General features: G+C 39.4%; 1 protein-coding gene across 3 annotated transcripts in view; it reads left to right on the top strand.

Moving 5' to 3' along the window:
- Window positions 1-22,219, top strand: part of Tgfbr1 (transforming growth factor beta receptor 1) — a 63,877-nt gene that overhangs the window by 10,531 nt on the left and 31,127 nt on the right. The window contains exon 1 of one of the 3 annotated variants that reach the window (XM_052716759.1): window positions 19,181-19,297. The exons of the other annotated variants lie outside the window; for them this stretch is intronic. Coding sequence (XP_052572719.1) covers window positions 19,270-19,297 — 28 coding nt within the window. The 5' untranslated portion in view covers window positions 19,181-19,269. Of the gene's footprint in view, window positions 1-19,180; window positions 19,298-22,219 lie in introns of those variants that run through there. 3 annotated transcript variants of the gene reach the window in all.

The following is a 22,219-nucleotide window of genomic DNA, read 5'->3' as shown; positions in this document are numbered from 1 at the left end:
GACTCACTCTTCAACACTTTCCTAGGGTTCAGTTTAGTACCTACTGCCACCATTTTCCTTATTTAAGGCTCTGATCCAAGTGTGGACATATGAGTCCCTAATACCAGTGGAACAGCTGATGCAAAGCTGGGACATTTGAATTAAGCTTTGCTAGAAGCTGGAGGATAATGGATAGAGAACAGCATGGAACTATTTGGGCTGGCTTATAAAGACATTTTCCTAATGTTCTTAAATTGGCCTGTATCCATCTGGCAGGCATTATCAAAGAATGGTCACCAAAGATGAACAGAACCAGTCATGTTTTTCTTCCATCAGGTTTGTGTAGGCCAGATGTTGAGAGTGTCTTTGCTTTGATTACTTGAGGGGAGATCACATGTACCCAGAGTATGTTCCCCTTTTTTTTACCAGTCTTATAGTAACTCTAAGATACCCACATCAGCTTGTGGAACATTCTCTATTTTGAGGCATTCTGGAATCTTCTTGTTTCTTAGCAGAATCTGTTTGTAAGCACCCTGAGAAATGAATGATTTGTGTTTGTTATTTTTCATGACTTATAAGGATAGCTTTCTTTTTTAAATTTTATTTATTTATTGCAGTAGTTATTATTATTATTACTTATTAGTTAAGTAGTTGTTGACTACTTTAGATCCTTTCCAGGGTTTCCTTGATTTCACCAACAGGGCAAACTTAAAGTTCACCTTATTTTTGATTACTTGCTTCAGGATAATAGTTCCATCTAGGTTTCTGAGTTATGGACCTCACTAGTTACATAATAGGGTATTTATAGTTCTAGGACACCTTGTACAGGCATCCTGTTGCATTTCTACAATATAAGATCCTTAAATATGCATTGAAATTCAAATAGATCCCGTGACAAAAGCAAAAACGAAAAGCCTTTGTACTAGAATCTAGGAATAATGGACATATTTGAGAGCAGTGAACATGGAGGATGTAGTCAGACCTACTCAGAATATAGAGACAAAAGAGAAGCAACAGTGGCTTCTCATTTGTATGTGTGTGCATATATATTTTTTGCTTGATTTATTCATTTCTAAATTGAACTGTAATGTGCTCTAATTGAGTCTCTTTGTTTAGCACATGGCTGTTGATTTGAGTATTCTCCAATTGAGAAACTGACATTTTAATTTTGTTATTCAATGTGCAACAGATTTAAATAAAACATCAAGATGGTCTATTATAGATTTCCTTCAACAGTAATTATACGTAATTATTTTTACCAAAATAAATAGTTAAAGTAGTTTTAGTTATTTTATCTAATTTTATATTTGGAAAAAAATTGCAAGCCAGGGGCCAATTTGCTTGTGTTCCTCAGTGAGGAAAGATATTCTGATTGCAAGCCCCACACAGCCTTGCAAAACGGGTTCTGGTACTGACAAGTAATTAAAGACAAAGCATAGCATGGTGGATTTCTTTCTTATTTCTGTATTGTGAATTGAGCATAGGGCCTCACTCATGATAGGCAAATCCTCTACCATTGTACTTCATCTATCCCCAGATGAGTTATATCTATTCCTAGCCCTTTTTTTTTTAGCATTGTTTTTGTTGTTTTGTTTTGTTATTGTTTTGTTTGTAAAGACAGGATCTTATTTAGCCTGGCTTTGAATTTGTGATCTTACTGTCTAAACCTCTCAAGTAGCTGGAACCTGTAAGCCACTGGGCCTGGCTTATGGATTGCTTTCTTATGAACTGAAGTGTTTATCTAGTTATTCTTTATCAATAAAATCTCAGGAGTTTGATATTGGGGTAAAGAACCTGAATGATTAGAGAAGTGACAGAGAAGCTGCCAGTGACCTTCTCTCTTTCCCCTTCCTCAATCCAAAAGGGCTGAGAATCTTTGTAAGCCCTATCCTACTACTTCCTGTGTCTCTATATGTACTCGGGTCTCCAAAACCTCTGTGGCTAATTTTGGTCAGCTAGTAGCTAGCCCTGCCCTCTGATTCAAAGTAAGCTTTATTGGCAGTCTCAAGAGTGTCAGAATATGATCAAAATATCCCACAACAATGAACTAATTGTTCCTTCGTCTATTATTTTGCTTTTCTTAGTGTATTTTACTTTTGTTGTCTTCTCTCTTGTCCTTATGAATGTAAAAGTAAGTCTGTTTGTTCTCACACTCATGATTACCATTGTGTCTTCCATGTTATCTTTTTATTAAACAGAAAAGACCAATTATTTTAGTTAGATCTCATCTCTCATTTATTTATTTGTTTGTTTGTTTGTTTGTTTGTTTGTTTTTGAGGCAAGGTCTTACAGTGTAGCTCCAGTCAGTCTGGAACTCATTATGTAGAGCACACTGGCCTTGAAGTCACAGAGATCCACCTGGCTCTGCCTCTTGAGTGCTGGAATTGAGTCAAATTCAGCTTGCCCTTATCTTATGATGGGAAATGTAAAGAAGGAAAGAGGTTGGTAGGGAAGGTGCAGGCATCAGGCAGAAATACAAGCCCAGAATTAAGGGTGCTTTGCAAAGAGTGTGCCCTGAGGAAATAGTCTCCCTAAGCAGCTGAATGCTTTCCTCTAATTTAGCTTGGAATCCCTGGAACTGGGAAAACAAGTCTCATAGAACAGGTGGTTGTAATCACCTGTGGTCCATTCTAAACCATAGCTAGAGTTTAGTAATTGTTGACTTGTATTTAACGGTCATAAGTCTGTAAGAAGAGTCTTCTGTGCTGTATCTTCACTTTTCCGAGCGATACCAAGGCCCCCATTTCTCTGACCTTAGGAGGTCTTTATGTTTCTCCTACCATTACAGGCTTTCTTCAGTAACCACACTTGTTTGTAGCAGTTGGAAGCCTACTGTATTTCTACTGCCAAGTTTCTTGATATCTAGGTTTGGGGGTCTGAAAACTTACTCTCATCCTAGACTTTCCTATACACATAGTTTAGGTTTTTTTTTTTTTTTTTTTTTTTTTTTGGTTTTTTGAGACAGGGTTTCTCTGTGTAGCTTTGCGCCTCTCCTGGAACTCACTTGGTAGCCCAGACTGGCCTCGAACTCACAGAGATCCGCCTGGCTCTGCCTCCCGAGTGCTGGGATTAAAGGCGTGCGCCACCACCGCCCGGCTAGTTTAGGTTTAAAGGGCAAGTGTGTACCCCAAATGGAGTTCAGTTACTGTGAGGTGGTTGTTTCTACCCAAAGGGAGTCGAGTCAGTGGTTAAAATAGTATAGACATATTGCAGAGTTATTACTGGAGACTTCCTTTTGCTGGCTTAAGAAATCAACTTGAATGGTTTAATTCAGTTACATTCTTGTAGGAGGGACTGTAGCTGCTTGTTTTCATAATGTCTTTACTGATGAAGATAACATTTCAGATGAGAGAAGGTAAGAACACACAAACTTGTATAACTACTGTGTGTTATTATTTACTAAGTTTTCAAGCTTTCTAAGAGTGCCTACCATCTATTTTTGCTAGGTTCAATAAATTCTTCATTCTGCAAACAAGTGGGAATTAAGTAAAGCTAAAATAGAGAGAGAATCAATCAAGGGTAGAGTGAATTTGCTTCAGTAGGACAGGGAATAAGAAAGTTGAATGTTGGGAGTGCTACCTTTTTTTTCTTTTATTAAAAGTCTTAGAGAATTATTTAACACCATAAACTCTGTCCATAAGAGGCTTTTAAAAATCTAATTACAGGACAAATAGTAAGTCTATGAATATTTCGTAAATCTGAACGATTAAATTATTTTATTTTTGAAAACTTTCTTGGATTGTATTAATGCATCCAGAGGACTGTAAATCTACCTGTCCCCTCCCAAGAAATATTTAAAATGCCACCAAAAAATTCAAAATAATGTAATTTTTAAAAAGGGCAAATCTGATAACAAGAAAAAGCTATAATAAAATTAATACCAGACAAAGTAACAATCAAGCTGCAAAACATTAAGGTTAAAGGTATTTTATTTTATTTTATTTTATTTTGGTTTTTCGAGACAGGGTTTCTCTGTGTAGCTTTGCGCCTCTCCTGGAACTCACTTGGTAGCCCAGGCTGGCCTCGAACTCACAGAGATCCGCCTGGCTCTGCCTCCCGAGTGCTGGGATTAAAGGCGTGCGCCACCACCGCCCGGCTAAGGTATTTTATTTTGATAAGAGCTACCATTCCCCAAGATGCATTGTTAATCTTTATGTAGCTAGTAAAATATGTATATATGACTAAAACTGTTAAAATATAAGAAGATATTTATAAAACAGCTGTAAATTAAGAAAAGCAGGATTCAAAGTATGGAATAAAGATTTGATGAATTCCAATTTTGTAATCATAAATAGCATTCTTTCAGAATTCTTCTGGATTTTTCCAGGAAGTTTACCACATGGAGGTCCACAAAGAACACTCAAATTAGAAATTAACTGTAACAATAATAAATAAATAGCAAAATAAATATATTTACTGGGAAATTTTTTATTTTCTCAATAACCCTTTGGTTAAGGGAAGTCTAAGTACAGACCTCTAGAAATGAATATGCACCTTACATACCAAAACTACTTGTTAGTTCTGCTAAAGTAATACTTAAAGGAAAATTTGAAGGCAAGAAGTTTGGAGATCAAGCTGGAGATAGAACATTTCAGTAAATGCAAAGAAAATAGAAGTGCAGGAAAAAATAGATTTTATCAATTAACTACTAAGTTATTTTTTGTAAACATTATTAAAATAGATATTTGTTAAAGTTTAAAAAGGAGATCATGTGACTAGAAAAATGACAAAAAGGAGAATGGTATCTTAGTATGTTTCCACTTTAGTTCCTTCTAAGATTGATGCATTTTCAATCAGTGTGCTTGATCTTTCTGTATCCAGTGTTGCCCTCCCATGCTCTTGTCTTACTTTTCGAATTGAGATGTACAGTGAGCTGCCTTGCTTCTGGATGCAATTCTGGGGACTGAACCCTGATCTTGTATGCTAGGCTCTCCCACTGAGGTATATGCTCAGCTCCTCCAAGTTTCTTTTATTTTGCAGTTTGCTAATTGCCTTTTTTCTTAAATGAATGTGTGGGTTTTTATCAGTTTTTGTTTATGCTGGCTAAGCTGCCCATTTCACTTGTTCCTGTGTCAGCTCCCCCAAATGGTTTGCCTTTCATTAACTTTCCTCAAGTTTATAGTATAGGATCTTTTCTTCAGAGAACTTTTCCTTTTCTATACTCTCTGTACTTTGCATTGCGGTCACCAGTGGTGTGTTTTGTTCTCCATATTGTGAACTAGCAGGCAAGAGTCTTTTGTTGGCATTCTGGCCTGCTCCTTGGGGACCTGCCCTGCATTGTGATGTAAAGCCTCTTTTAAGGAAAAACCCCTCCCTTCTTCCTCCTCCTCCTCCCTTTCTCGCTGTGAGGTATGCACACCTCTGTTTTCTCTCTTTCCCTCCCTTTCTTTTTTCTTCCTCTCTCTTTCCCTCTCTTCCTCTCTCTATTATAATAAACTCTTCATGTGGTTACTGTGTCTGCATGGTATGAATGACTTTCCACTGTATCATGCCACTGCCCGCCACATCTGCATGGCATGTCTCTCTCACCCAGCGGAGCACCTTGGCCCAACCCACCAAAGCCTCCCGCGCTGTATCATTACAGTCTTACCTTCCTCATCCTCTGAAGGGTGTTTTCTCACTGTGTAGGGTTACACATGTTGTTGTTTTCTATGGGAAAGTCCACTAAGCACATGACACTACTAGATCATTTCTTCAGCAGTCGGTCCCATAGGTCTTTAGCTGTTTCTGGCCCAAGTGTTATTTCCTGTACCCTAAGTCAAAGGCAGCTCTGGAAGGTGGTTACTTCTGTCTTCTTCTTCAGTTACATCTCATACCTCAGGCTTTTAGCCCAGGACGATCTACTGCATCTCTACACAGCCAAGGAACAGTGTTCCCTACAGCCACTCTTGCTTTCCTGAGGGAAAATGTGGAGCTCTTCATCTTACGCCTTCAGTGAGAACTCTATAGATTTTTGCATTCTTTTCTTTTTTTTTCCAAAATAAATAAGAATTTGTTGGTGTAGTGCTTAGAACTTTCTGTTTGTTCATCGGTAGAATAACGGACTAGAGTCAGCCTGAATATTTCATGGCTAACAAGTTGTGGTATGAGCTTGTTATTCAGGAGTGTTGCATATAAGTATGCCCAGGACCTATTGCAGCACTGTGAATTTGGGTTGTAACTGAAATTGTATTACCTGTAGATATCTTCTGTGCTTCCACAATAAAGTTCTTTTGCCATCCTGGTTCAGATACTACTGAAGAATTCCATGAATGGAGAGATAGTAGCTCTTGTGAGTGCCCACTGCTTTTGTGTCTACAATTTATATTGTGCTCTGTGTCATTATTGGTTCCTAGAGCTGTCTAAAGATTAGCTCTGATTATTTGCACAACTTGTAAAATGGGTAGCAGCATAAAGTAGATGTTCTAAAGAAGTTGTTGAATGAATGTATAACAGACTTGGATTATTAAGTGCTTTGGGTGCTATGCTGATATTTAATGCCCAAATCTACGTTTAACTCTCAAATCTTCTGTAATTAGTACTGTTACAGAGCATAAGTCAAGAAATTTAGGCTCAAATAAATTAGCGACTTTTTCAGATTGACTTTATCCCTTGACTGGTACAGTTAGGATTCAGTGTAAGTCTTTTTGTTTCTGAATTCTGTATGCATAATGATTATGTTCTTATAATACCACCTAATGAAATTGAAATCTGCCAAATAAAAGTGTAGAAGCCTGTTTAGGAGAAATAAGAAATCTAGTTGTTTCATCACTCACTGTCAGAAACAGAAGTTTCCTGTTTCTTTTTAGGTTCTAGTGCAGTGCTGAGTACACCAGCCTGCTTCAAGCATACCCAGACTCAGGAGTACAGAACAAAACCAAGAAGAACTTGGCAGACTGTAATTATTTCACATGGAGCTTTACTTCCTGCTCTCTATGGAGTTAATAAAGTGATCATTTCCTGTCCTTAAACATGCTGCTAAAACCAGTCTTCTGTGTCTTATTGGGTCATAGTTGAGAATCTCATTGCAATGTCTTTTGCTCAGGTTTTTCAGTCATAAATACTGATAGCCGTTTATGTGCTTACATTTTTGTTCTCATTTTCTTAGACTAAATTCTAATGAATTAAAAGGTAATTTTTCAAAGGATTTGTGTGTGTGTAGGTGTGCAAATTATTTTCCAGAGTGAACAAAATTTTGAAATTGGCATGAAGTAGCTGCTCCCTAGGACGAATATGTTGGCATAGAATTGTGGAGGAAGTGTAGAGAAAAAAGATGGAACATAGAGAAGCATCTTAATGTTTTTATTACTTTATATTTTATTGATTAGTTAGGAATTTCTCATCATGCACCCTGATCACACTCACTTCCCAGCCTTCCCAGGCCTGCCCCCCCTCAACCTCCCCCGTAGAAAAAAAGAAGAGGGGGTGAAAAACCCAAGTCCAATTTGTGTTGCCCATATACTCAGTGGAGCATGGTCAAACTCCCAGTGGCCATCCCTTTAAAGAAAACTGAGTCCTTCCCCATCCGCTCTCCACTTTCCAGAAGCCATCAGTTGTGGAGAGCTATACTTCAGCATCTTTCTCACAATTTTTAAGAGTTGTCTTTGATAGGTTTCTATTTAGGCTGTTAATTTTTGGGGCAAGGGGGTATGAATTGTCACATAAGCCTTCTATGTCCCTCTTTGTCAACTGTGAATCTGCAGTCATTGATACCACTGCAAAAGTAGCTTCCTTGCCCGTTGCCATCAGTGGGAGCATGGATTATGGACTTGCACATTGTTTCTGGTGTTTGCATCTACATGGTCTCTAGCAATAGCACCTGTCACACAGACTCCAGTGACAGTACAGATCATGGACATCAACACAGATGGCCCTCTGCTGCAGCACAGGCCACAGACACCATCATAGTCCTCCATGGCAACACAAACAGTAGACATCCACATGTTCTTCAGTGGTAACATAGCCAACGGACATCAATATGGTCCCCAGCCGCAGCAGGACCATGGCCCACGGACATCAACATGGCTTCAGGTGGCTGCACAGGCCACCCACATCAACATGGCTTCATGTATCAGCACAGATCATGGACATCCAAGTGGTCTTCGGTGGTAACACAGGGCACAGACATTAAATGGCCCCCTGGCTACTGTAGGCCAAGGACATCCACATTAACCTTGGGCTTCAACACAGCCTGGGGCAGTGGACCACAGATACCAATGGGGCCTCCAAGGGCAGCATGGACCATAGAGGTATTTTGAGGAGGTCCAAACCAGAAAATGAACCATTCTTCATCGCAGACATCCTGTCAGAGCCTGAGTGTAATCCTGAGGCTGGGCAGTGTGTTTGGGGGACTGGGGAGGTGGACTGAGTCAGAATTCAAACCCCAGGCTGCTGTACATCACCCTTTTGGCCCTACTCAGCAAGGGCATGTTCCCCTGTCCACCACAACCTTTTCTCATACCTGTAACTACCTCTCTCCACTGCTCATTCACCACCCACTCCGTTCCTCCATCTTTCCTACCGCTCTGTCACATATTCGTTCATAGTAGTGACGTTGGAAACTGCAATGTGTCACACAGTGTATTTTTTTGTCCAAACAGCTTTACATGCAAGTATTCATTGCAACGAGTCATTGGTCTGATTCAAGGTTTCTGGTTTCTGAAGCACCATAAATACTGAACCAAGACTCGTCTCTGATATACTGCTGTTGCCCAGAGTCAAGATGGTGTTGCAGCTAGGCAGGTTGCATGCAAGCTCCTGATTGCTGCGCACATCCCTGCCCTCAGTGACTGCTGCCCTGAGGCGTATGCGCATGCGGGCAGCAGTCACAGCAAGGCAAGTAGCACGTGCTGCAGTGGCAGTGGCTCTGTTTTGGGGGCCAGCTGGCTGGCAGGTTTAGGGCTGGTCCTATTCAGTAATGACCTGTTTCTCTGGGAGTTCCAGGCCTCTGCACATCCATGCTGGCAGCCCCGTGGCTCATCAGGCATGACCTTTGTGCTTGCAACCTGCTGGCAGTCCATCTTTCTCTTTTGCATGCATCTCTGTTCCACCATCTTTCCAATTTCATGAGTCCACTTTTTAAAAGCATCTTTCCATAAGACTTGTTCCCTTTTTCTTTTTAGTTGATCTGGAGCTATTGCAGCCTCTGCAGACTCCTTTTCCATCTGTCATGTCACCCTTTGGAGCCTCCATGGGTCTCTCAGACTCCTTGGAGCTAGCTCTGCAGCAGGTGCTGGCAGCTGCAGCCATCTTTCTTTTCCTCCATTTATTTTTTTCAGCATCATCACGTAGGTATAATACACTCATCTTTTTGGAAGTTCACACAGCTTTCAAAATGGATGTGTGATAAAGTCTTCTTCCACTCATCCTCTAGACACCCAGTCCTGTCCTTGGAAGCTGATGTTACTTATTTCTTCCTTTAAGTTTATTTATTTATTATTATTGACTGTTATTGTATATGTGTGTGCATGATATGTGGGGTGTGTGTGAGTGTGAGTGTGAGGGGGGGAGAGAGAGAGAGAGAGAGAGAGAGAGAGAGAGAGAGAGAGAGAGAGAGGTACCACTGCTAGAAAATCATCTGTAAAGTGAGGAAGTGAGGAATTGTCTCCATGGCCAGGGTAACTTCTGTTCCTACTTTAATTTTTTTGAATCTCTGAGTGTTTATGTTCAAGTGACACTTTTTTTTTCTTTTTTTTTTTTGAGGCAGAGTTTTTCTGTGTAGCCCTGGCTGTCCTGGATAGACCAGGCTGGCCTTGAACTCAGAGATTTTCCTGCCTCTGTCTCCCCAGTGCTGGGATTAAAGGCATGTGCCACTACTGCCTGGTTTAGTGCCACTTATTACTATGTAGTCACTTAATAATACTGTTTATTCTTTGAGAGCTGTTGTCAGATTCCCCAAACCTCTTAAGTAGGTCTTTATCTGGTCCTTGTGTAACTGATCTCATTTTGAACTCAAAGGAAACCCGTTGTATTACTCCTTCCTGTTGAGTCTCCTCTTGTCATTGGATAGCCTATTCGTGCCTGTTTCTCTGTTACCACTTAATACTGTGCTGGCTGTTTTCGTGGAGCCTTGAGGAAAATGAAAGTCTTTTTGGAAAAACAAGTAGTTGAGAATTCTGTAATGAGAGATGACTTAAATTATCAATAATGCTTAAATTATTTGAAAGTGGTAGGAATAAATGGGATTTTCCTGGGAAAACCAGATTTTTATTTTAAAGCCCTACATTTGGAGGTAAAATGTTTTGTAAACCAGAGAAATTTACTTTATATTATATGATTTTTTAGCAAGCTCACTTTGGCATTTTTGCTGCAGCGTAATTAACCTCAAGGGGGTTGATTGGAAGAAGATTGAGAGCCTTAAAAAACAAACCAATAGTTGGGTGTGATAGTGCATGCTTTAATCCCAGCACTTGGGAGCCAGAAGCAGGTGGACCTCTGTTACTTCTAGGCCAGCCAGTGCTACGTGGTGAGACCCTGTCTTAAACAAAGAACGAACTCAAGGTCTGGAGTAACCTGGAGGGAGAAGTTGGTCAGTCCTGTAGTCTCGTATGTACTGATAGGCAGCATATTGAAAGAAAGAAGAGAATCTACCTGGTATGCTGTGCCTAGAGGTAGAAGAGGTGGGAGGGAGAAAGGAGAGAAAGGAGAGAGGGACATGGCATGGTGCTGGGAATGGTGAGGGGAATGTAGATGACTCAGAGGAATTGGAGTAGAGGAATAGGTGGATAGAAGGGGCTGACCGCTGTGCCTCAAAGGACTTGTCAGGTCTTAATTAGAATTGATCACCCTCACACTGTACAGTAAAGAAAGATACCCAAGGGGACTGCTCTCTTTTTATTAGTCACTTCATTTGACATGCTAGGTGTTGGGTATCTGATAGTCTTTCACATCACATCAAAATTAGAAACCTTGAAAATTCTGACTTACTCTAGGGTATTTGAAAACCTCACTGGTAGTAATTATATTTCTGATATCGGACTGATTTTTTTTTTCTCTGTGAACATAGTAGCTTTTCTTTTAGTGTGGAATCATAGTGGAATCTATGTATAGACATATAATAACCAACAAAATTTTAAGACTTAGTTGCAGGAAAATAATCAGTACAAATAATTAAAATGCTGATTAAATGAACAGTACCATCTGTGGTCACTCCTGTAAGCAAAGGTGCAGTGAAATCAATGAACTGGACCACTTTTTGGGTAGAAAGAAAGGTTTATTTGGGAAATTCAAAACTGCCATGGTTATCTCTCTCAGGGGCTGCTGCAACAACTTGAAAGAATATCAGGGAGGCCTGCAGGCCAGAAGTATGTGTTAAAGGCATGTGTTAATAGGGAACTGGGTGCCTGGTTACCCAAGGTAGTTGGCTGTGGGGCAGATAAGGGAAGTAATGGCTCTTCCTTACAAACAGAAATCCCCTTCACAAGTTTCTGAGGAATCCTGGGTTTAGGCTTTTGTTTCTCTCCTAGCAGTCTTTCTGTTTACCTAGTCTGAGTCCAGCCTGAGCTGTCAGTTACGACATTGTCAGTGGCACTGCCATTTTGGGGGGCCCACTTTAGACCTAACAATCCCAAGTTGCAATGTCCTGTTTTACCTTTCTGTCCTGGAGGTTGGATGGTGATGGTTTCTACCCTATTCTCTCCCCCCCCATGTCATTTTTGTAACTTTGATTGTGAAATGTATTCAAATTTTAGAATGTTAAAAGTTCAAGGAAATATGGGTCTCAGAATTAAAGCTTTGCATAATCCCAGAGATTGGTGAATAGAGACCAAGTTGGACAGTATAGTGGAAAGGTACGCCGGGCGGTGGTGGCGCACACCTTTAATCCCAGCACTTGGGAGGCAGAGCACTAGACGGATCTGTGCAAGTTCGAGACCAGCCTGGTCTACAGAGCAAGATCTAGGACGGGCACCAAAACTACACGGAGAAACCCTGTCTCGGAAAACAAACAAACAAACAAAAAACCAAACAAACAAACAAATAAAAAAGAACTAAACACTGAGTTTGGTTTTTATCTTTGCAATCAGTAACAAAGTCTCAGGCTAGGGGTCTAAATGTGAAGCTCTGCAGTTGAGCCACAGTTGGGTTTTTCCTTTATATGTATGTGTGTCAATATTAGGTATCCTCTTCAGTTGTTCTTCACCTTCTTTTTTTTTGAGACAGGGTCTCTCATTGAACTTGAAGTGCACCAATTTGCCTAGACTGACTGGTCTGCAATGATTTTCAAGTCATCCCTGCCCTGAGTGTTAGAATTGCAGACATGTGCCACCATACCAGGCTTTTACAGGGGTACTGGAGATCTGAAGTCATTCATGTTGTGATGACTATCCAGAGGGGATTCACATCCATCTGTATAACCTGAGTAGAATAATTGCTGTTAATAATTACTGGTCTCCTAACTATTGATTTCTATATAAAAATGACAGAATTGAGTTACAATCTTTGAGTTTTATACAGTTGTGTCAATCTGGGACTCTACAGTGGAATTTTGAGTACAACTTTTGAGAAAAGAAATTTCGTTGTGTCAATAGATGGACTTGCTCTAAACATGTTTTTTAATTTTTATATATATATATATATATATATATATATATATATGTAATTAGTTTCAAAATGTTAGTCTACAGTATCTGACTTGATCTCATTGAGATGAGCTAGATTGGGAATGGAATTATGTTCATTTTGTTAGTGAAATTAAACAATTGTGTTTAGTCTTCAACCATTGTTTGAATTTGATTGTATTAGAGTATTTGGGATTCTAACAACTAAAAGTGAAATCCTACCATTGAAGAAAACCCCAGCAGTATCGCTTTCTCATCATCGCTTGTATAACACATTATATACGTTCTCCAAGTTCTGACTTGCATATCCTGTGAAGCTTTGCTTCCTGTCTTTTCTACTTTAGCAAGTCGAAGCACTTTGATTATTCTGAGTTTTAAGTATGTTTAATGTCTTATCCATTCTAGGAAACTACTTAAATGCAAATATGTTTTTTTATTTTTTGCTATACCTGGCACCTTGTATATTGAGATGCACTGAGAGTAATAAAATAACTAAATGGAATGGGGGCAGAATTAAATTTAATGGCCTAATATTGCAGACTGGGGAGTAAAACTTGGGCTTTAGGGTAGAAGAAAGGAAATAACAGTCTATCACTTTTTAGATATGCATATAAATGTTTCTTTATGAAAGAATTTAAAAATTGAAATACTGTAGATGGAACAGTAAACTTTTATGTGTACGATGGTCACTGAAGAAATCAGATAGAAAAAGATTAAATTCTTTTAATTAAATGAAAATGAGGAAAAAAAAAACCAACCAGAACCTTTGGGATATAGCTAAGGAAGTTATAAGAGGAAAAATCATAGCTTTGAGTGCTTACAGTAAGAAATCAGCAGAATTCAAGTAAATAATGGTAAACCTCAAGGTCTCAGAAGAACAGTCCAAACCTAGAGGAATGTCAGCAAGAAATAATATATACCAAACAGAAATTAATGAAATAGAGGCTAAATGAGCACTCCATAGAGTCAGTTGAAGAGCTGGTTCTTTGATTGACAAATTTTTAGCAAACTAAACAAAAGAAGAAATGATCCAAATTAATAAAATTAGAGATGTAATAAGCTATAAAGTTGAAGTAGTAATAATGTCTCCTAATGAAGCCCAAGACCAGACAGTCACTGTCAAATTCTACCAAACCTTTGAAGAAGAGCTAATGCCAATGCTTCTCAAACTGTTCCATAAAACAGAAAGGGAGGGAACCTTACCAAACTCATTCTACGATGCCAGCATTACTCTGGACAAGGACATATAACACTGGACAAAGACATAACCAATAAAAGAAAGTTGTGGATTGATTTCTCTGATGAACATATGAAAAAAAATTGGATAAATTCTTACAGACCCAATTTAAGAACACATTAAGATCATGTACCATGAACAAGTTGACTTTGTTCCAGTGATGCAACATAGAGAAATCAATAAATATAATACAGAACTTAGATATAAGCACTGAAATCACATGATCTCAATAGATGCAGAAAAAGCCTTTGATAGAATTCAATACCCCTTCATGATGAAATCCTTGAAGAAACTATAAACAGAAGCATACCACAATATAACAAAGGCTATATAATAGATAATGACTATAGGCATATCCTCTAAAGTCAGGAGCAAGACAGGAGTGTCCACTGTGTCTGATCTTACTCAATATAGTGCTTGAAGTCTTAGCTAGAGCAATAATATAAGAGAAAAAAGGAAACAGGAAAAGAGGTCCAACTATCTTTATTTTCATACTATGTGACCCTTTATTTTAAATACTCTAAAGACTCTACCAGGTTACTCAGACCTGATAAACATTTAACAAAGTAACAGGACACAAAATTAATGTACACAAACAAAACAGTATCTTTCCTACATATCCTTAACAAACATGCTGAGAAAGAAATTGGGGAAGGAGTTCCCTTCCTAATAGCTTCAGCAAACAGAAACTGCATAGGAATAAACATAAGTAGTGAGATAAGAACTCTACCATAAAAACTTTAAAGACCCAGAATAAAAACAGGAGAAAGACCTCCCACACTAACTGATTAACAGAATTAGTATTGTGAAAATGATAATTTTATCAAAAGTGGTGTGCAAATTCAGCTCAATATCCTTCAAGTGATAGTCTTCCAATGATACTTTATTTTCCACAGCTATTAAAAAAAATCTAAAATTTTTCATATGGAAGCACAAAAGACCCCAAAGTATCAGTAGTCCTAAGCAGGAAGAGATGAGTTTCTAGAGTAAGAGGACATAGACATAAATAGACATAGTAACATTTGTAAACAATGGTGTCAGAAACATTTTCAAAAGCTTTAACAAATGGCACCCACAATATCAATTCAGACTGGAGCAGAGATTGTATAACCTGAAACTTAGAGGAAAGCCAGTAAAACACTTCATGATACAGGTTGTATTAGATACATTTCTGTTGCTGTGGGAAAGTATCCTAACAGAAACAGCTTAAGGGAGAAAGAGTTTCATTTGGCCCCAAGCTTGAGGGTGTAGTTCATCATGTAAAGGAAGTCTTAGCACCTCAGGAGCAGTTGACCACATTGTACTACAGTCAGAAAGCCAAGAATGATGAATGCCTATGCTCAGCTGCACCTTGGGACTCCAGCCCAGGGAATGGTGCCATCCACTTAGGCTGGGTCTTCCCACCTCATAAACTGGTACAGACCGTCCTTCACAGACGTTTATAGATAATTCCTCACAGGTATATTCAAGGCTGACCTAATCTGGATAATCCCTTCCAGACATGCTGAGAGGCTTGTCTCCTAGGAGATCTTGATCTTAGATCCTGTCAAGTTGACAGTCAGTATTAACCATCACATAGGCATGGTCAAGAACTTTCTGTAATAGAGTCCAGCAGCACAGGAAATAATGTAAGAATTGATAAGTGGGAACACATGAAATTAAAAACCTTCTATACAGCAGAGTGGAGAGAGCCTACAGAATTGGGGTGGGGATGCCAACTATATATCAAAGAGGAGTCTGATATCTAGAATACATAAAGAACTGCCAAAATTAAACAAAAAAAAAATCACCTAGTTAATAAATGGGTTACTAAATTGAAGAGAAAGTTGTCAAAAGAAAAAGTATAAATGACCAATAAATACTTGAAAAAAGTATTCAACATTTTTAGCTGTACATTAAAACTGCTGTGAGTTTCCATCTCACCCCAGTCAGAATGGCTACCATCAAGAAACCAAATGACAATAATTGGTGGTAAGAATGTGGAGAAATGGAAACCCTTATCATTCACTCTTTTGGGAGTGTAAACTAGTATAGCCACTATGGGAGTCAGTGTGTAAGTTCCAAAAGACAAAAAAAAAAAAAAAAAAAAAAAAAAAGAAGAAGAAAGAAAAAAAATAGAACTACCATATGACCCAGCCATACCATTCCTACCATATGACCCAGCCATACCATTCCTACCATATGACCCAGCCATACCATTCCTACCATATGACCCAGCCATACCATTCCTGGGTAGATTACAAAGGACTTTGTATCTTAGCACAGATGCCCTGGTGTATCCTTTAGAGAAAGTCACTGCTGGTTTAGCAGACAACAAGAGGTTAATTTCCTCAGTCAGAAGTAGAAAGGGCATTATTTCAGGGGGTGAGAGCAGGCGTACATCTTCTGCTGAGGGTAGAGAGACTACTTACTTTAACTCTTGACACTCTCTGAGTCTGGGACTTGAATTTTCACTTTAATTCAGCCAATCTTATAATGAGGGCTTCAGTTTTATTTTCCACAATTTGAGCTCTGTGGAAACTTGGAAACCTTTAGGCTGTTTATGCACATCTGGAACCTGTCTATCATTCAGTCCATTGCTGTCTTTCACTGTATTCTGAAGTACTAGAAATTGGTTAATTTTATCATAGAGCTCATTCTTTTCCTTTGTCAGTTTGTCTAGAGATCCTAGGAACAAGTGACCAGTATCATAATTTTCCTTATTTTTCCACAAATTGTCAAAAGTTTTATATACAGAGTCACCAAATCTGTTGCCTCTCACAATTGGTGAATCATGATAATCAAATGCATTTGTCTCCTTAACTTTGTAAAACACACCAGGGACTTTCAGTATTCTCTGAGCTTCTAGGAGAGCTTCAGTAACTGTAAGTGTTGGCAAATTGGAAAGCCTATTCCATATTCTTACAGTATTCAACCTTATACTCTGTTCCTCTAGAACCCCACTCCTGGTACCAATTTATGTCTTAGGTAGGGTTACTATTGCTGTGATAAAACACTACGACCAAAAGCAACTTGGGGAGAAAAGGGTTTTATGCTTCCACATCACTGTTTATTATTCAAAGAAGTCAGGACAGGAACTCAAATAGGGCAGGAACCTGGAGATAGGAGCTGATGCAGAGGTCATGGAGGTGTGCTGCTTACTGGCTTGCTCCACATGGCTTGCTCCGCATGGCTTGCTCAGCCTGCTTATAGAAGCCATAACCACCAGCCCGTGGGTGGCCCCACCCACAATGGGCTGAGCCTTTTCATGTCAATCACTAGTTAAGAAAATGCTACACAGGCTTGCCTTAAGCCTGATCTTGTGGAGGTATTTTCTGTTGAGGCTCCCTCCTTTCTGATGACTCTAGCTTGTGTCAAGTTGACATAAAACTAGCTGGGACAGCAGAGATACTTACACATTCATGTTTATAGTTGCACTATGCACTACATGTATGTATTGTGTATGTAGTAACATATGTAGTAAAGTATGTAACCAGCTTAGATGTCCATGAGCAGATGAATGCACTAAAATATAGTCCATGTATACAGTGGAATTTTGTTCAGCTGTATCGTGTAGGAAAATGGATATAACTGTAAATCATGTAAGCCAGACAGAAAAACAGATGTTTTCTCTCATGTGAAAGCAGGATTTTAAATGTGTGAGCTGGATTTAGAACAGGGACTGTGAAGATGTGAAGGATCTTAAGTGAGAAGGTAATAGAATACCTGTGACATAAAAAGAGACTTATTTGTGAAGGTAAAGGTGATGAGGAGAGGACATGGGGGATGAATTGCAATATAGTGTAATGAAACATATGCGTGAAAATGCAGTAATAACATTCATTGCTTTGTATACTAAAAATATTTAAAAATTGAAACTAAGACTTAGTTTAATTAAAAATATTTTTACATTTTTATTTGGAGTGTGATGTGTGTAAGAGAAAAATGTGCCACTGCAAATGTGTATAAATAAGAGGGCAATTTAAAAGAATCCATTTTCTTCTACTGTGTGGTTTCTTGGGGATCAAACTCAGGTTCCCAGACTTAATGGGAAATGCCTTTAGCCACTGAGCCATTTTGCTAGCCCCTACTTTGACTTAAAAATGATTTGTGTGTGTGCAGGAGTGTCTATGGGTATGAGTGCCTGTGCATCACTGTGTGTGAGTAGAGCACAAAGGACAGCTTTTGGGAATTGGTTTTCTCCTTCCACCTTGGGTTCTTGGCATCAAAAGTCAGGTGGCGGCCGGGCGGTGGTGGCGCACGCCTTTAATCCCAGCACTCGGGAGGCAGAGCCAGGCGGATCTCTGTGAGTTCGAGGCCAGCCTGGGCTACCGAGTGAGTTCCAGGAAAGGCGCAAAGCTACACAGAGAAACCCTGTCTCGAAAAACCAAAAAAAAAAAAAAGTCAGGTGGCTAGCACTTTTATCTCCTGAGCTATCTTACCAGCCCAGAGACCTATTTTAATAAAAGAGGAAGAAGGTGCAGACTGGAGAGATGGTTCATTGGTTAAGATGTTCCTCCAGAGGACCTGAGTTCTGTTACCAACACCCACATCAGGTGTGCACAACAACCTATTATAACACCCTCTTCTGGCCTCCTCAATCACCCATATGCACATGGCATATACTCACACAGACACTCTTACATACACATGAAGAAAAAAATTAAAAGGGGGAATGAGGTAAACCAGGAGCTGGATCTATCTAATAGTAAAGTCACTTATAATTTTAGGGGGAGGTCAGGTGCTGGGTGTAGAACCCAAGGCCTTGCACATACTAGGCAACTGCTTTACCACTGACTACATCCCAAGCCCTTGCTTTTTTTAAAGCAGTCTTGCTGTGTATCTCACGCTGTTTTGGAATTTGGGATCCTCTTGCCTCTGCCTCTTAAGCATTAAAATTACAAGTGTACACTATCACACTTAGCTTACAGACTTGGACTTGTAAGAAATGAGAATTAAGTTGATATGTTTATGATAATCTGCTAAGTTTCCATTTTAATTTTTCACAAACTGTATTACTATGTCATATAATAGCAATCCTGTATTCAGTCATCTGATTTAGACTAGAAAAAGGGAATTTTAAAATTCCCTCAAGAGATAAATCCTTGCCTGGCTAAGCATTGTGTTATATGATATTTATATTGTCTAGTGACCTTTCTTGTTGAAAGAGTAATAAGAGAAGCCCTTCGGTGTTGGCTTTTTTAAAATTTCATCATACACTGACCATTTTGAAAAGAAAACTGCAAAGTGTATTTTTCACGATGTTCTTTAGATTGTAGACATAAAATCAGGAAGCATAGAACTTAATGTTTTGGGCTCATTTACAATTATACATTTAATCTGTAAATTAAATGCAAAGACAACAACAAATAGCAGAATGCAAATTAATACAATTATTTGGCATGACAATTTATGTTTCTCTTTCATTGTAGAAATCAAATGGCCTTAGGTCTGGTTTATTTTTGTATCTGTTTCACTGTTCTAACTGCAGTGATAATAAATGCTGCAAGTGGCTGGTCTCATCAGTAATGTTTCAAGATGGTATTAATGACCTCAGGGCTTGTTGGTAAGTTCAGGATAATGAGAGCTCATACCTAACCGAAACACTTGCTAGCAAGCATTCCTCAAATACCAGTTTTAATGAGATGTTTTGTCTACTGCAAGATAGGGCTAGTATTATACTATTATTGAAGTCTTTACTAAATGGTTTTCTAAACCATTTGTTGCTGGAAGTGAGAACAGAAAGTGTCGTTGAATGTTATAGCCATATATATTGCTGGTGAATGTTTGCAAGGTTTTCTACAAAGAAGGGATTTGTGTAAGGCTTGCATGGATTCAGGACACCTGTGGTACTAGCTGTCTTGACTCTACCAGATCTACAGTACCCTGTGATCCTGTGTTTTAAGTTTTACTTGTATGCTTTTGCTCTATACATACTTGAAGCTGTCTGTGTGTAAAGTGTGTCACAAGGACATTTAACCTGAATGAGCTTTTCACACAGCTGTAGAAATAGTTGTGAAAGCTTTGTAATGCTTGTGGAGATGGCGGTTACTCAGGATTCAGAATGTTTATCATTGTTGATAGATTATCTTTGGAATGAAAATGTGTATGTAACTCATAGACTGCTTTTCTCTTCTTTGTGACCTCTTGTGTGGGAAACCAGTTAGCAAATCTGTTTTTCTGGTACTACCTCAGAGTCCAGAATAAAACAAAACGGCTAAACACAGCCCTTCCTAGAGTAATGAGAGATACTAATAACAACCTATAGACAGATTGGTATGCATCTTCAAGGTATGCAGAGGTATGTGAGAACAAATGAAAGAAACCCCAATTATGTAAAGGGAGGATTTGAGATTACATGTGGAAAGGATCTTTGAATAGGATCTTGAAGGATGAGAGGCAGAGGAAAGGTGGGTTTAACTAGGCAGAGAGAAGAACTAAAACTCTTGGCCAAAATCAGCATAATCTCTTTCTAACAGTATTCTTTCTCCTTACTTTTCTTGAATTCCCTTCATATTTGGGTAGAGTTGAGTTAAACGACTGAACTCTTAAGAAGAATGAAAATATTCTTTCAATTTATTATTATTTATGTGTATGAGAGAGTGAACATGGTGGAGGTCAGAAGACAGCTTTTTAGAGTTGATGCTGTCTTTCCATCTTTTATATATGGGTTTTGGGAATTGAGCTCAGGTGAGCAGGTTGTGTGGCAAGAGCCCCACTGAGCCATCTCATTGGCTCTGAAAATGTTTTTTTATAATGATCAAAATAAAATTTTGTTAGTTTGTTAACAGGCAAGTGTACTGATTGCAGCAGCAACCTTTTGAAGCAGCCGCTCAAGAAAAGCCTGCTGTTCCTGAGTTAAGAGTTTAGCTATCGTATTCGTTTAGGTCCCTAAACAGCACACCTCCTAGTAGAGCAGGACACTTTCTTCTCTTAGCAGTGGCATGTGACAGCATGTACAAAGTACTTCCAGCCAGCGAAGCCCACTTGAGCCTTGGTTAGTGTTCAGGGCTTTTCCTGAGCATCAGTCACCAGCCATTGTATTAGTTAAACATTGCATCACTGTGACAAGCATCTGACAGAAACAAGTTGAGGATTACTGTTCTTAGCCTTAATGAAGGGCTTAGTCTGCTCAGAGTTTAGAGATTGTAGCCATCAAGTTGGGGAGGGTGTGGCAGAGCATCTTAAATGGGTCTCTCTCTCTCTCCCTCTCTCTCCCTCTCTCTCCCTCTCTCTCTCCCTCTCTCTCCCTCTCTCTCCCTCTCTCTCTCCCTCTCTCTCCCTCTCTCTCCCTCTCTCTCTCCCTCTCTCTCCCTCTCTCTCCCTCTTTCTCTCTCTCCCTTCCTCCTTCCCTCCCTCCCTCTTTCTCCTTCTCCCCCTCTCCCCCTCTCTCTTTTTTTTCTCTCATTTTACTCTACCCAGATCCCTAGACCTTAGGACAATAACACCCACATTCAGGGCAGGTCCCCCCCCACCTCTAACCCAAATCCTCCCTCAGAGGTGTGCTTTACAAATCTCCTAGGTAGTTCTCAACCCAGTCAGGTTGATGATCTAGATTAACTATCACAGTCTATAGGCTTATGGTCTGCATAACAGCTGAGCTAAGAACTTACTGCCTCCATCCCAACAAACAAAAAATAGGTTTCTTCTGTAAATTACATTGTTAGTGCCAATGATCTGGTCAGATTGGTACTATGTGACCCACAGCCTTATACATACAGAAACATTCTTATCAGAGAGCATATCCTAGAGGCTCAGCACTACATCCAGTCAAGGACGTTACTCTTGGGAATACGCTGTGTTGTTGAACTCAGGCCTGCTAAGTACAGCACACTAGCCATTTAGGAAAATAGCTTTCTTCTGGCCTGCTGTCTACCTAGCTACTCCCTTTCTAGATACAATGAACCTCCCAGGTCTCCTCATTGTTGGCCATTCCACCTAACTGGGCTTTTCCCTTGCCACTGAGTAATTGGATCACTTCTTGTGTTGTTCATTCAGCAAGCAGTTTTTAATGCTGCTGTCAGGCATAGGGCTCTATGGTGGATTTTCAGAATGGGTATGGGTCTCTGACCCCACAGAACTTACATTTTCTTAGAGGTGGAAATAATAAAAGCATTTCTGGTAAGCTAACCTCATTAGAGGATATGGGTGTATATGTGGGAAGATGTCAGTGACAGCAGATACTTCCATAAAGGGGTCGTTCCTAGAGTTGAGCCACAAAGACCTAATAGGTACAGTGGACATGTTGCTAGTTTGCCCATGTGGCTGGCATATATAAACTGTTCCTGGGATAGTCTGCCTCATAATAGTTAGAAGGTACATGTCTTAGAGTTTGCACAAGAGTGAGTAGAAAACCAGTGGCTCAATAGGAATCTATTTCTATTAACTTCATTGCTACGAATCTACTGAAATGACATTTCTAGGCTGAATTGAGTTTGTGGCAGTATTTTCACACATTGCTCCCCAGTCACCTGTGAGGGGTGTGAGG

The sequence above is a fragment of the Peromyscus californicus genome, unplaced genomic scaffold, assembly GCF_007827085.1.
Source record: "Peromyscus californicus insignis strain IS unplaced genomic scaffold, ASM782708v3 Scaffold_5__1_contigs__length_169319896, whole genome shotgun sequence".
Classification (NCBI taxonomy): domain Eukaryota; kingdom Metazoa; phylum Chordata; class Mammalia; order Rodentia; family Cricetidae; genus Peromyscus; species Peromyscus californicus.
Note: the sequence above shows the minus strand (reverse complement) of the source record. Positions and strands in the feature narration are given on the sequence as shown.